This window comes from Lycium barbarum, chromosome 3 (genome assembly GCF_019175385.1).
Source record: "Lycium barbarum isolate Lr01 chromosome 3, ASM1917538v2, whole genome shotgun sequence".
Classification (NCBI taxonomy): Eukaryota; Viridiplantae; Streptophyta; class Magnoliopsida; order Solanales; family Solanaceae; genus Lycium; species Lycium barbarum.
In genome coordinates this window covers 134,720,746-134,735,431 of record NC_083339.1, presented here as the reverse complement: position 1 = coordinate 134,735,431, position 14,686 = coordinate 134,720,746, and the positions used below count along the sequence as shown (strand labels likewise).

General features: G+C 35.2%; 1 protein-coding gene across 1 annotated transcript; it reads right to left on the bottom strand.

The window, feature by feature from the left end:
• Window positions 1–195: 195 nt before the first annotated feature.
• On the bottom strand, window positions 196–10,520 carry LOC132632727 (rac-like GTP-binding protein 3). Its single transcript, XM_060348778.1, has 8 exons — window positions 10,129–10,520; window positions 9,623–9,710; window positions 9,404–9,513; window positions 9,261–9,324; window positions 5,529–5,593; window positions 5,379–5,444; window positions 2,096–2,190; window positions 196–455 (listed from the first exon to the last, which is right to left on the bottom strand). The coding sequence occupies exons 1-8, from the start codon at window positions 10,231–10,233 to the stop codon at window positions 416–418; spliced, it is 633 nt and encodes a 210-aa protein (XP_060204761.1). The 5' UTR covers window positions 10,234–10,520; the 3' UTR covers window positions 196–415.
• Between the last annotated feature and the right edge of the window lie 4,166 nt (window positions 10,521–14,686).

The following is a 14,686-nucleotide window of genomic DNA, read 5'->3' as shown; positions in this document are numbered from 1 at the left end:
TTTAGTGCTCTTCTTTAAAAGTATCAGGGTAAGTGGTTGATAGTCGTAGTTATCTGCCCACGAAATTCAACTTGGCATGAAACTAATGTTGTTAGTTTTGTACGACTACAGTATTCCTTGTATTGCAATATGCAAGAACCACCTTTGTGCATTTACTCGCTAGTCTACTTGGCATGCCGTCTGTTGTGAACAATATAGCAGAATTAATCACATCTAATTGCAGTAAAAACCCAGTATATAATTTTTTTACAGACAAAATAGTCATTTCAGCAACAAGTTGGATTGCGGATAAACAAATACGTTATGCTCGTCATAAAAGTTCTCATAGAATGTAAGTGTTGTAAGTAGTGCACTCAAGCCGTTGATATAATCATGTTAGCGGCCGAACTGATGGGAACTATATACATTGAGTTGGTCACTTCAAACAAATGAGCTTCCTTCCGCACATCACATTCCTGCAGTGGCAGGTAAGAGATGTTAGTATTACGGACATAGCAGAAAATGCTGCAAAAACGACCATCCACTATAAAAGAGTCCCAAGAGCACAGGCAAAAAACTAAGGCAAAACTGTTAAGTGACAAATGTCACACAATGAGTTCCTAATACATAAGGCGTTATAACCACCACAAACTGAAACCACAAATGGAAAGCAGAATATTCTTCCTTGTGTGTTTTGTTGTGGCCAGTCAGATATCTCACCATATACCACAGCCAACACTGGCCATCACCCCTGAAACCAGGACATAACTCTCAACTCTTTGGCAGACTTATAATCCACTAATAGTGAAACAGACATCCCTTTAAAGTGAAATGGATATACTCATAAGAGGGGCCAGATTGGATACCCAGAAACTCTAGATGGGGCCTGATATTCTCTTTATTTCCTTATGTCTGTTACTTCATTGAAGTGGAAACTTTGAAGCTTTTTTGTTATAATAAGCCTTGGTCTGAACAGAAGATTTGATCCATGCTTCTAAGTTAGTGCAACAGAGAGTTTGTGTAGGTTGGCCTTTGTAGCTAACAGAATCAGAATAGAAACGAAGATTGTTGCTAGTGCGGACACTTCAATGGAGCTGAATTGACCAATCTGTGAATAAGGAGGGGCGCTACCTCACCTCAATTTTGTTCCTATCGAAGCAACCCCTTAGCCAAAAAAGTATACAGGTGTTTACGTGAATTTTGTACGCATCCGTACAAATCATTTAAACTACATCATTTAGGCACCTATCACATAGTTAGCAAATCACCATTTAATGAATTTATTTGCCTTATAACTTTGAATTAAAATGAGAGGTGCAGAAAAATTTCCAAATGTGAAAAAGCATGAGAAGAAAAAGAAAAAAAAACTGCTTTCTACATATTACTTCTTTGAATAAAGTTTTTGTCATGTGAAAAGGCTACTGTTATTTTCATCAGATTTTCATTGCTGCAAATTTTTAACAAGGGAGTCTTGAAAATAGTGCTATCTTTAAAACCATATTTCTAGAATATATTTAGCAATTACAACTATCTCTAGAATAGAAAACCTTGTCCACATAATATCAAATTTCTGGTTCGGTTCATGTTATATGACAGCAACAAGTTAATGTCACAAGAACATATATTACTGAGTACCGGAACCATTCCAGAGCCATAGTTTGTCAATGTCAAAAAGGATGATAAATATATACTCTGGCATGATATGGATAAATAAAACAAACGATGAGTCTTTCCTTTGGTCTTCACACATTGTATGTGGCTTCAAGACAGGGAACATCAAGATATCCATCAGTATATTAAACTTACATGTTTTACGGACTATGCCCCCTCCAAGAAAATATTTTGATTTGTTGGTCGAACAAAAAGTTGTGCACACATAAGAGCAATTAAGTCCTTTTTTTTTTTGGTTCAAAATGTAACTACTTAGTCACTGGAGACACTTTGGTAAACATAGAGGTTTGAACAAAGTAGCAGAGCTATTGTTTCTGTATGCCAACTTAAAATGTCAATGGAGAACCATGCATAATCAATGCAACAAATGGCATGTAGCACCTTCCATATGGTACCAAAGCTAAAAAACTAATTTTGACAGAGATTGTTTAAGAGATTTACTAACATGAGGCATCCTCGACGTTCTTTTTTCTTCTCCTTTTGCTTCTGTGGTGGCTTGATGACGACCTTGATTGCAGCATCAAATACAGCTTTCACATTCTTAAGATCAAATAGGCAAAAGTAAGGAGGTCAGTATAAATAATTTTTTACTAAAAACAAAATAGCCAACCGTCAGGCAACAAACAGAAGTGCCTTTGGATCTTCAGTAAGAAAATGTGGGAGGAAAAAACTACAGAAGTACAGATAAGGTGGAAGCGAGGATAGGCATAGAACGGTTAGGAACAGAGATCAATAGTATCTGGAACATCCAATACTTAAATTGGTCCAAATTTGAATGGGGAACTTAAAGGTCTTGACCTAATTTCAAAACGGAAAAGGGCCAAATATACCCCTACCGTTATACTATTGGCTCAAATATACCCTTCCTCCGTTAAAGTTGTCCACCTTGGACATCCTATCCTACGTGGTAGTGAAATTTGATGAGGTGGATGCCATGTAGCTTGCCACCTCATCACTCCTAACCCATTCACTCCTCCCCTCTTCCACCACTAAAAATTTTCACCCCCTCCACCACCATTAAAAAAGGAACAGCAACAGTAAGCATTAAACAATCTCAGCAATGTTTGCGGGTTTTTGTCATATTTGCACTAAATTCGTTGTACTTTCAGACTAGATTTTGCATACCCAAAACTGCAAGAAAAAGGTAAGAGTAAGGGGGAAAAAACAGATGTACCCAGAAAAAAAAGACTAAAAAAATCATATTTAAAGAACTTTTAGTTCCTCCAATTTTATAGTAGGAGACATTGTGTACCCATTTAGAGTTAGTTGGTTTGCTCGTTCCCCTTTTTTTTTTTTTTTGGAATTTTGATTAGGTGGGAAGAAGGGGAGCCTTGGCGTAACTAGTAAAGTTGCTGCCATGTGACCAGGAGATCACGGGTTCGAGCCGTGAAAACAGCCTCTTGCAGAAATGCAAGGTAAGGTTGCATACAATAGACCCTTGTGGTCCGGCTCTTCCCGGGACCCCGCGCATAGCGGGAGCTTAGTGCACCGGGCTGCCCTTTTTTTTTTGGTTAGGTGGCAAATGGCGAATTCAGTTGAGAAAAATGAAGTTGTGTCCATTGAACTTCCAGCTCCTCATGGTTGGAACAAAAAGGTACTTTTAAAATGACAAATAATGGTGGCAATAGTGGTGGAGAGGGTGGAGGGGTGATAATATTTAGTGGTGGTAGAGGGGAGGAGTGAATGGGTTAGGAGTGATGAAGTGGCAAGCCACGTGGCATCCACCTCATCAAATGGCATTGCCACGTAGGATAGGATGTCCAAGGTGGACAACTTTAACGGAGGAAGGGTATATTTGAGCCAATAGTATAACGGTAGGGGTATATTTGGACCCAAAGTATAACGAGGGGTATATTTGGCCCTTTTCCAATAGTACAAGGTATATTTGGCCCTTTTGCGTTTTCAAAATAAGAGAGGCCAAGGTGCCCTTTCTTTTCAATGAATAGTTTCATTGAAGTTGCCTTACTATATCAAGAAATTCTCAGACAGCAACCCCCGCACACATACAAAGCCAGCAGAGCAAGGAAAAAGGAAAGAGGAAGTCAGAAAATGTATGAGCCATGCTTTGCAAGTTAAAGATCCATTATCTATCCTAATCATCCCTTTTTCACTTAATTTGAATATTAGGTTGATATTCAATCCAAAGATGTTATAACACAAGCCTGAATAACATTTGAATGATTGACTCAAGTGAATAAACCAGAGACCTCCAAGAAATGAAAAACAGTAGCTGAATGAAGTTTCTGTGAATTAGTTGATAAATAGGGATAGCAAAATGTTTTGTACAAAAGTAAACGGTTGTGTCAGATTGCCACTAACTACAGCATTGCTTGCTCTACCGCTATTCTTTTATTAGGTAAAGGTTCATTCAACCAGCATCCAAAGGATTGCGATGCTCTGCCACTTTTTTTTTTCCATAACCGTGGTGTCCGGTCTAGTTTGAGCACACCTCGACTAGTTCCATGCGGTACTTGCAATCTCCCACCAGTACAGTTGCCGGGTAACTTTATCCATCAAGGCTTTGGACAGATGGGGCAAATCACCTAGTATTTTTGCCTCGTTGGGATTTGAACCTGAGACCTTATGGTTCTCAACCCACTTCATTGACCGCTAGCCCACACCCTTGGGTGCACAACACTCTACCACTATTTTAAAGTCCAAAAGGTTCAAGGCAGACTAACATTAGAAAACTTATTTTTGCAACCTCAAAATGAAACTGTCTGCCTACCCTTGTACAATAGGCTGAAAGTGGCCAAAGTTAGTAGGTAGTCCATAAGAACTTTTGACAGGGAAAGCATATCCTAATAATAATATTTCCAGTCAGATTAAAAATGATCCAAAAATAGTAGAGGTTTGACAAATATCTTCTGTAACATACATTGTACATACACCTACAATAGTCAGTCACATACTTAAAGCAGTTGACAAGATTGTTGCAATAGCTCAAAGAAGAAATGTTTCCAACTATCCCAATAAAGGGGTAGATCTGATACAGCATCGAGAAAATCTTTTCTCTGAAGTTAAAAGTTGAAGGCCTTTTTTTTTTTTTTTTTTTGAAACAGTTAAAAGTTGAAGGCCTTTAAGTACTAAAATTAGAAGGAAATGCTATCCTTTAAAGGTTATGTACCCTATATTCTTGATGAGTGTAAGGACGACCAGGAATAGAGAAAATCGATCTGCATCTTATGTTAAAATAGGTTGTTGCCTAATAGGCATTGGGGCCTATATTTGATACAGAATTGACACCTATGAAGCGGCAAACACAAAACACAAAAGGCCAGCACACCCTCCCAGCTCACCCAAAGAACTAAAAAGATCCGCCTGTTCTTGGGTATTTGAAATGAAGCAATCTATATGTGTAGCACGGTGGCACGTATTTCTGATATATGTTTTTTTCTTTTGAAATTTAAAAAATAATGTTGATTTTATTTACCCTTCTTGAAACAAGATCTTTAGTTCATGGAACCATTTAAGCACCAATTTAACTGCATAACACTCACCCAAAGAACTAAAAAGATCCTCCTGTTCTAGGGTATTTGAAATGATGCAATCTATATGTGTAGCACGGAGGCATTTGTTTCTGATATATGTTTTTTTCTTTTGAAATTTAAAAAATAATGTTGATTTTATTTACCCTTCTTGAAACAAGATCTTTAGTTCATTGAACTGTTTAAGCACCAATTTCACTGCATAACACTTTCTTAGGAAAAGATACTACTTTGACCCACCTGTTGTGTTTTAGAGCTGCATTCGATATAGTAGGCAGCACCAATTTGTTTGCGCAGCTCCTCTCCCTGAACATGTGGAGAACATTAGCCCCTCCATTTATTCAAAGCTATGCAAAGGAGCAAGATACAACTGACAGATTGGAGCCAGACCTGCGCTGTGGTGACAGGAACTAATCCAGGATGATCAGCCAAGAAGTGCTTATCCTCACGAAGATCTGTAGCATCATCCATACGAAAAAAACATTTAATGCATAACCAAGAATCAAGAAAGATTGCACATCATGAACAGAGCTTGCCAATATCACAAGTAGACTCTAAGGGAGCCCCTAGGCAGTCCCAACAGTAGACTGCTTTTCATCCAGTCTTTGGTTTGTGGAATGGTTTTGAATGAGAACCTCATTCTTACTCTACGTCACCTTCCCTTTGCTAGGCATAGTAATAAAATGAGAATCAATCACAGAGGCCCTTTCCAACCAAGTCCTAAAATTCCCTTCCAGGTACTCAAGGATACTGTTCCAACCACACTAACCTTTTTTCTAAATTTTGCTCTTTTCCTTTGAATTGATTCTGTGAATGAAAATTGGTTCTAATTCAACACTAAAAGCTAGCTCATGTGGCGAGAATTATGCAAGACCAGGAGACAACAACCATTCTATTAACTAATGTGGGACACTAAACACCCTTTTTGCACACTCACGGTTGGACATTTTGATAGTGAATAACATGGGAGCTCAACGTTTGGTAAACCAAAGGATGGGTTCGACTCTGATACATGTAAAGAAAATGGAAATTGGGTCTAAAGTTAACTCATGATATTAGGATTATCCAAAATCATATATGAGCACAACAACCCATTCTATCAATCAACGAATCTCATGATTTTCAAATAAACGTTAATATTCAATTTTCTTTTTATGTAGAATGTGATTCCACCCAGAATAAGTGTAAAGAAAGCAATGCAAAGTCAGCCAACAGAGATACAAAATAGAGCAAATATAACAGATTATCATAGGAACCGCAATTTGCTTAACCTACCAACCAAGCATTTTAGAATTTTACGACCACAAATACTTGGGCATGAGAAGCCTTTGGTATCTAAATTATTCTCCATTGTACTATGATTATCAGTTTGCCACTACTAGAATATAGTGAAAAATGACTCTGCAACCTTTCTTTGGCCTATAAAATTCCTTCTCCTGTGGGGCAGCCCGGTATAATAAAGTCTCATTATGCGCAGGGTTCAGGGAAGGGTGGGACCACATTGGGTTTATTGTTGACAACTTTATCTTTCATTTTTGCAAGAGGCTGATTCCACAGCTTAAACTCGTGACCTCCTGGTCACACGATGACAACTCTTACTATCGCGCCAAGGCTATCCTTCGAACAATTCCTTCTCCTGTGGGATATCTAAATCTGCTGCTCCTTTTCCTTTGCTTTTATAAATTATTTTGAAATTAGTACACAGTAAAACTAACACTTCACTCATCAGTCCTATGGAAGTACAATTAACACTTTTTTTTTTTTTTTGATAAAGAAGTATTAACATTTATATTGCAGTTTTCTAAGCTATGATTGAAAAGCATCCATCACCAGTTACAAAAGCACCATTTTGACAATCAGGGAGTTGCCTTTCATCCCAACCCTTTATGCACCTTTACCTATGATCCTTTAAAGTGAAATAGTCTGTCTATTTTATTATTTATTTTTCATAAGGAAAGTGTAATATAGTGGAGAGGTACTTGATGGTAGCTATAGGAACGCTACTCAAGGATCTTACAACATAGTAGAAAATATAATATTTGCAAGGAACTTGCAACAAGAGAAGGAGAAGTTGCTCTCAGTAAATTCAGTTTCCAGAGTAAAATGTGTGCCTTAGGACAACAACCACAAAGGTTATGTAAACTGGCATTATAAGTCTTGCTCGACACTTGCAATAATAAAACTAAAAGGTACAAATTACAACGGGAAAAGGAAAGTATAGCTTGGGAGGACTATTTGATTTGGTAAGAACTTATTATGAACCACAACGGAGGAAAAACAAAAAAAATAAGAAGCCAAAGATAGCTTTCTATTGAAATTTTAGTTCCACAAACTGCAGTATGAATGTTAAATCAGAAATAATTTAACATACATTGCAAGTCCAGAGATTTCATACAGATGTTTGAAGCGCATGTCCTATAAGGCAAATTAATTGTGGCCCAAGAATGTAAACATCTGTGACTTCAAAATACATCTCTAGCTAAGCGGGGTGAGAGAGTTAATGGCTCAGGACAATCAAGTTGGGTAAAGAGCAATTAGAACAAAAAAAACAGAGAGCAACCAAAAGCTTCTAGGAATAAACCTAGGAAAATCAAGTTACATTTATAGATTCCATAGTACTATCTATTACAGCATCTAATAGTTTATCAAAAAGCTAACGACAGCCTTAGCACTTGCATTTAAATGTTTAGCCCCTGAAAAGAAGTAGATATCTTACTTATTAAGCTTTACCGCAAAACTTAAATGAATGCTAACCTAAAGTCTCCAGTGCATACATTATCTTGATAAGCAAGAAACCCCCGAAGGCCAATTATGGCACGGGGTTCAAAACTTGGTGGATAATAGGACTGCCCATCTACCCTTCTCCATTTAACTACTTTGGGTTCAAAACACTGATGTGCGTCTACCCACACACCACACGCTATGCTCTTACCACTATACCAAGCCCTAGAGACCTCCACTACTTACATTTTTAGGTAGCTAGGCACATTCTTTAATTTTGAGAGGCTTGGGCAGCCATCTATCTCTCCTCATTTCCTTATGTGGTTAAACATACTCTATAGCTTCTGCTTTTGGATTTCAAATTGAATATACTGAAGCATATGGTGCCCCATCTGGAGTAGCAAGTACAATCTTGTGAAAATATGTAGCTTATGCAACTTGAAGAAGGTTTATCATACAAATGCAAAACAATACTCCCTCCGGTTCAAAAAAGTGTCCGCTTAGCCTTTATTTTTTGGTTAAAAAAGAATGTCCACTTACCAAATCAAGATAAAATTAACCTTAATTTTCCAGATTTTCCCTTATTAAGTGTTAAGTGACCATTGCACAGGAGCTGGGTTTACCCTGTGCGCACTGCGGATTCCCATGTCATAAAAAAAAAGTGTTAAGTGAACAAATCCCAATACCTATTTAATTAGGGGCATTTTAGCCAAATTACCTATTTTTGCGTAGGAGTTAGTATTTTTTTAAGGGGTGTGCAAATGGCTAAGTGGACACTCTTTTTGAACCCGAGGGAGTAACAAGTACGCCTAAGTCAGAAACAAGTTGGGGTCGGCTATATTAATCTCGATTTCTTCATTTAAGCCCATATCATATCATCATCATACTAAACAAAAGTGAAAGATAAGTTAATAATAATAATAATAATAATCATACAAACGCAAAAATGTTAAAATTATTAATTGGGTAACTTCCCTTCTGGTTGCCGCTCCTGTTGTACTTGAGAACACTTGAGGCAGAAAAGTTATGAAGCTGCATTTTTTTGGTAGTACCGAGTTATAGTGACCACTTTGATGCACATAGCACGACTTCTATAGCAATACTCCCTCCGTTTCATTTCCAGATCTCACTCCAAGTTATAGTGACCGCAATGCTAATAAAAAGTTCTCAATTTATGTCTTTTTACCTCCATCATCCAAACGCCTTATGTTATGTATGCTATTGAATACAGTATTACCAAAACTACAAAAGGGCAGCGACGATCAACACATTTAACTTTTTTTTTTATTTTTTTATAAGTAGACATATTAGCACTTTAGCAAGCACATTACCCCAAGCAGTTACATTCAAGAATCAGCATTTATTATAATTGCAAATTCAGGAAACATGTTAAGTACTTACCAAGTTTGGTGCCAGCTAATACCACTGGAATTCCAGGAGCATAATGCTGAAGCTCAGGAATCCACTGACCAAAAATCGATTGTCAGCAACCTTAAAGACATCTAACATAAACTCACAAAATTGACAGTTTCAACAGAACACACCTTTTTAAGTATGTTCTCATAGCTCGCACGACTAACCAAGGAGAACGCTAGGACAAAAACATCTGCTCCTCGGTAGCTCAGTGGCCTTAATCTGTTGTAATCTTCTTGTCCTATAAAAATGATCAAAGGACAGATAGGAAATGATTATTAAACGATGTTCCTTGATTTGAGGATGGTAAATAAGAAATCATCTTGGAACTAATCAGTGGATATTTTTACCTGCAGTATCCCAAAGACCTAAATTTACTGTGGTCCCTTCAACAACCACATTAGCACTGAAGTTGTCAAACACCGTTGGAACATAGTCCTGGTTTAAACAAATATACAAAGACTCAGAAAACTGAAGTTCAAGCTCAGGAAAGAAACTCAACAGAACACTTAAGAATCACATTAGGTCACCACTACATTTTTCTTTTTCCCCCATTTTTGTGATCTTGGTGGCAGCAAGAATGGAACATACCAAGAAACCAAAATCCAAGACAGACAGCCGTTCAAGAATAAGTTAGATAAAGCACTGACAGGCAGAATAGGCAAAAAGAGAGCATATTGTAAAGTAAAAAATCAGAAGAAACACAAGAACACAAAAAGCTGCTAAACCCACATATAAAAAACCAAAATCCTGGTTATCTAGGCATCAAACAGAAACAATGAGGGACAAACCAAGAAACCCACATGAATATTTTGGGGAAAAGAGAAAGTAAGTAAATAAAAACAAAAAAACTTACAGTGGGGAACTTGTTACTAGTATAGCAAATAAGCATACAAGTTTTGCCAACAGCACCATCACCAACAGTAACACACTTGATGAATCTTGAAGCACTTGAGGCCATTGAAAAACCTCAAGAATAAAAAGCTGCAAACCCCAAAAAGAACAAAAATACCAAGAAAGAATACTACTCAAGAAAAAGGACTAGTAGTGAGGTACTGACTAGTGGGTGAAAAATTATAAAGGTTTTGTTAATATGAATAGTTATAACGGAGAGATGAGACAGTAAGCAACAAATCACATGATTCCTATTTCCTACTCAATTCACTGGTTCTGTACTCTGTAGCAAAGCTGTCACCTTTTTATTCAATCTTCTTGGAAAATGTATAAAGACTGATAGTTCCATTTTTGGTATTAATGTATTATTACTATTTGCAGTGTGTATGTATGTACTAGTGAATTTGTGGGTCTAGTCACTAGTGGTGTACGTTTATTAATTTTCTTGTTTGACATATGATGTGACATAGTTTGTAATTAATAGGTTTCCCATAATAAGATGAGAGGCCCCTTTCTCAGTGGATTAGTTATAAATGGGTCCTGTGAGGCTGTGACAGATGAGATGCGGGTCTTTGTTATGTTGAACAAACATTATTTCCCGTGGTATGATATGCTATTGATTAAAAATAAAAACCATATTGCTGCTATATGACAAAGAATAATTTTCCTTTTATTATTTTTATTCTTATAAACTACTATTAGCATTATTTATTGTTCAAAAAATAAATCTAAAACCGGTTCTCTAGAAACCCAAATAAATTTTCAAGCAATCGATTACACGTAACTTTTATAGCAAATATGTGTTGATAACTTGAAAAAATGATAAATGTCGTGTTGAAACTAGTAAATTTACCTTGTTAGGGTATATATATTATTACCTATATGTGTATCTTTATTGATTTGTTGGATAGTGTATGGAGTACACTAAAATTGTAAAAAATGTGACTTAGTAATAATGAAGTAAATTAAGAACTATGAGATATCATATTTAAATTTTTACAGAGATAAAAACGTTATAATTATCTGATGTAATAAGTACCACATGAAATTAGTCAAGATGAATACTGATGTATGACTACTTGTTCAAGCATTTTGAATACAAGAAAGAATATTAATTTTTCTATATTTCAAAAGATGGTGGTAGCTTCCATGCGAGTACCAAAGTTAAAAAGACTAAGAGCCTGTTTGGATGGGCTTATGCCTATAAGTTGCAAACAGCTTATAAGCTAAAAAAAATAAGTTGGGATAGTCTAACTTATTTTTTTTGGCTTATAAGCTGTTTTCAGCTTATAAGCTGCTTTAGATAAGCTAAGTCAAATGGGCTCAATTATTTTTTTAAGCTTATTTTAAGCACAAAATGACTTTAAGCTGACCAGCCAAACACTCAAAAAAACTGAAAACAACTTATAAACAACTTATAAGCCAATTCAAACGGGCTCTAATGCTTTTGAGTTTGAATAGGTAATTAAAGTTCATCGAGTTAGGTAGTTAGACTTCGTTTTATTGCGGTATGGTAGTTAGACTCCTCTAGCTTTTTTATTGCCCTAAATTTGTAGGCATCTAGGCAATCATTCGAGTAGATGAGATAAATAGTAATCATAGTAATGAGACTCACAATACCATTACTCTATTTGGTGTAATTTTACAAAAGAGAAGTGTTGCTTCTTTAAGCAAAAACGAGTTACCTTCTTCAATTTCTTGCCAACCTATCTAAAGACTTATTCTTGAATGTATACTTCTCTTTTCTATTTTATTTGACGAAATTTGAGTTGAAACAAAGTTGAAGAAATAAATGAATATGTTATTAATATTTATGGCATTAAGAATTTTGAAACTTATAGTAATTTTATACACACCATAATATGTTGCAGATTGTATTAAGTGAGTTCAAAAATAGCGTATTTGCATAATTTTCATCCTTTATAGTTTAGTCCCAATTTTCTATTTCTATTTCTTTTGCACCCTATGTCAGTTATTAGGATAATGTTGTCATTTCAATTTATCTAGGGCTGCATTGTATAAATACCTTGTAAGTCTCAATTGAGAAATATCAATGAAAATCACATTTTAGCTATATCTAGTGTAGCTTTAGCTTAGCTTAGTTTTTAATTAGTTTCTTCTCAACTTCCATTCCGCAACATAATATAATATTTGTGCAGCTATAAAACTATCTCATTAAGAAAAATATAAAAAACGTGTTTTTTTTAGAACAGACTAGCCAATAAAAAAATTGAGTCAAAGTAGAGCAGAGGAAATACATTTTTTACATGGCTAATAAATCAGCTTGTCGTTAGTTAATCTGTCCAGTTAAAGTTTGATATTTTAGCACAACTGAAATTCTTTTATCCATTTCTCTCCCCACCTGCCCCTATTTCTTGCGCGCCCCCACCCCCACCAAAATATTAGCAATATTCTAACTACCATATACTATTCTGACAACCTTCAGTATATTCTACATTTCACCCCTTCTATGGACAAATGCGAAAATTGGAAAAAGACAATCCTACTATCCTTGTGTTTGAAGGAACAATTCACGACCCTAAAAGGGGGAAAAAGAAGAATGAAAAGTGAGACAGACTCAGGAAATATAAGAGAGCAAGAAACAAAGAATATGTGAATGAAAAATCCGTAGGCTAAAAACACACAAAATGCTTGTACATGTTTACACGCAAACAAAGAAGAGCACATGCATATTGCGGTGAAGTGTCACAGGTTTCTGGTGATCAATAAGAAGTACTCTCCTTCTGTGTCTATCCTGGACCACTATAACTCTTATTTACAGTTTCAAACTAAGCTCTAGAGATATTTTTTAGAAAATGCCTCATCCTTTTAGACCAGTTTCACCATAAAGTCTTGATATTTTTGTCACAGACTTATATATGATCCATTTTGTATACAAACAATCATAGAAATATTAATTTGAAATAAATAAGAATCTTTTGCATAACACAAAATGGTTGACTAAGTTTAGTATTGTAAGTTTGTATTAGGACGAGATGAGTGGAAGGCTATATAGCATCTACAGTCTGAATGAAATGTGGTGGCTGGTCTGAACTAATTGTTGTGTTATGCTATGGGTGCTCTTATTCAGGGGTTAATTGGTTCATACATTAGTCATGCGGGATTCTAATGGAGATTTTATTCATGCAATAAACAATATTTAAAAGATTGTTATGCGGTGAATAATATATATATATATATATATATATATATATATATATGAAATTTTATGTAACGAAAGATTAATACACAAAAAAAATGTAAGGATTAGCTACTTTAATAGTTTTTTTTATGTTTAAATAGTTTTATTCTCGTATTACTAAAGAACATACTCTTATTTTACATTCTATTTTCGCATATAATTACATAGCTTAATAGAAGTATTATTTAGTAGACGTTTGGACATGTGATTTCATCTCATGCGATGAAATCCCAAATCATCTAAAAAGGCATGATTTGGGATTCCAAACCATGATTTTAAATTTTTAAAATGTAAAAGTTGACTCGTAAGTTTATATTTTGTAAAAATATATCCATAAGTTGATATATATATATATATATATATATATATATATATATATATATTACCAATCATGTTTATCAACTATTTATATCAGATGTTAAAGATCTACAAGTTGGTAGTATATTTATAGCAAATTTACTCTTACCAACCATGTGGGAGGATTGTATTAAAGAGTAGTTACATTACAACTCATGTTCAATTTTTCATTTTATTGAACTAAAGTTTGATCAATTGATATTGTATTTTTTAGAAAGACCTTCTAGTAGCGTATTAATTTTGTTATGAACCATGACTTGCTCATTTGGTAAGATTGTATAAAAATTGAAAAAGTTTTGATGATTTTCCCAACTTGTGGGGTTTTTATATCTATAAGAAAAAATATAACTTAAGAAATCCAAATTACATATCTAAACAAAACTTCAACTTTAAATCATCATGATTTCATCTCATGATTTCAAATCATGTTCAAACGGCTCCTTAGTGTCGTCGTCAATCAAACACCGCATAGTTATGCCATAATTAATTTTTTTTATATGGTCAACCAGTTGTTGGAAGGATACAAAGCAATCAAAAAAGGAACCAAACTAAAATGATTTACGTTCTAGAGTGGCTATTCCTAATTATTTGAAAGTTATTTTTCCTAATCAACCAAGTGTATATTGCACTAGTTATTATGGTTTGATCCTCTTTTTGGTTTAGGAAAAGGTGATGTCGAGGCAAAGGAAAATTATTGAGCGCTTTTAAGTTGGTGGGAGGTGGCATAAGTAAAGATTAAGCAAAATGATAAAAGTTGGCTTCTTTGATGATAACCAAATATAACAAAGTGCTAAAAGACAGAAAAGTGACGTTAGCTGCAACTTTTTGCAATAAGACTCTTTCGGCTAAGTTAGGCCACATTACGTAAATGGGACTCGTAAGTAACGATAATTTTTTATGTTTCTAGATCAACAACAAACCAATTCGTGACAACATTTTATAGACGACAATTCCCACGGAT

Excerpts from the sequence above, each read along its gene's own strand:
- LOC132632727 (XM_060348778.1), bottom strand. The coding sequence starts at position 10,233 with ATGGCCTCAAGTGCTTCAAGATTCATCAAGTGTGTTACTGTTGGTGAT. Across the intron at positions 2,191-5,378 it reads GCAGCTCTAAAACACAACAG|AATGTGAAAGCTGTATTTGA; the intron begins GTGGGTCAAAGT and ends TTTGATCTTAAG. Across the intron at positions 456-2,095 it reads GAACGTCGAGGATGCCTCAT|GAATGTGATGTGCGGAAGGA; the intron begins GTTAGTAAATCT and ends CTGCCACTGCAG.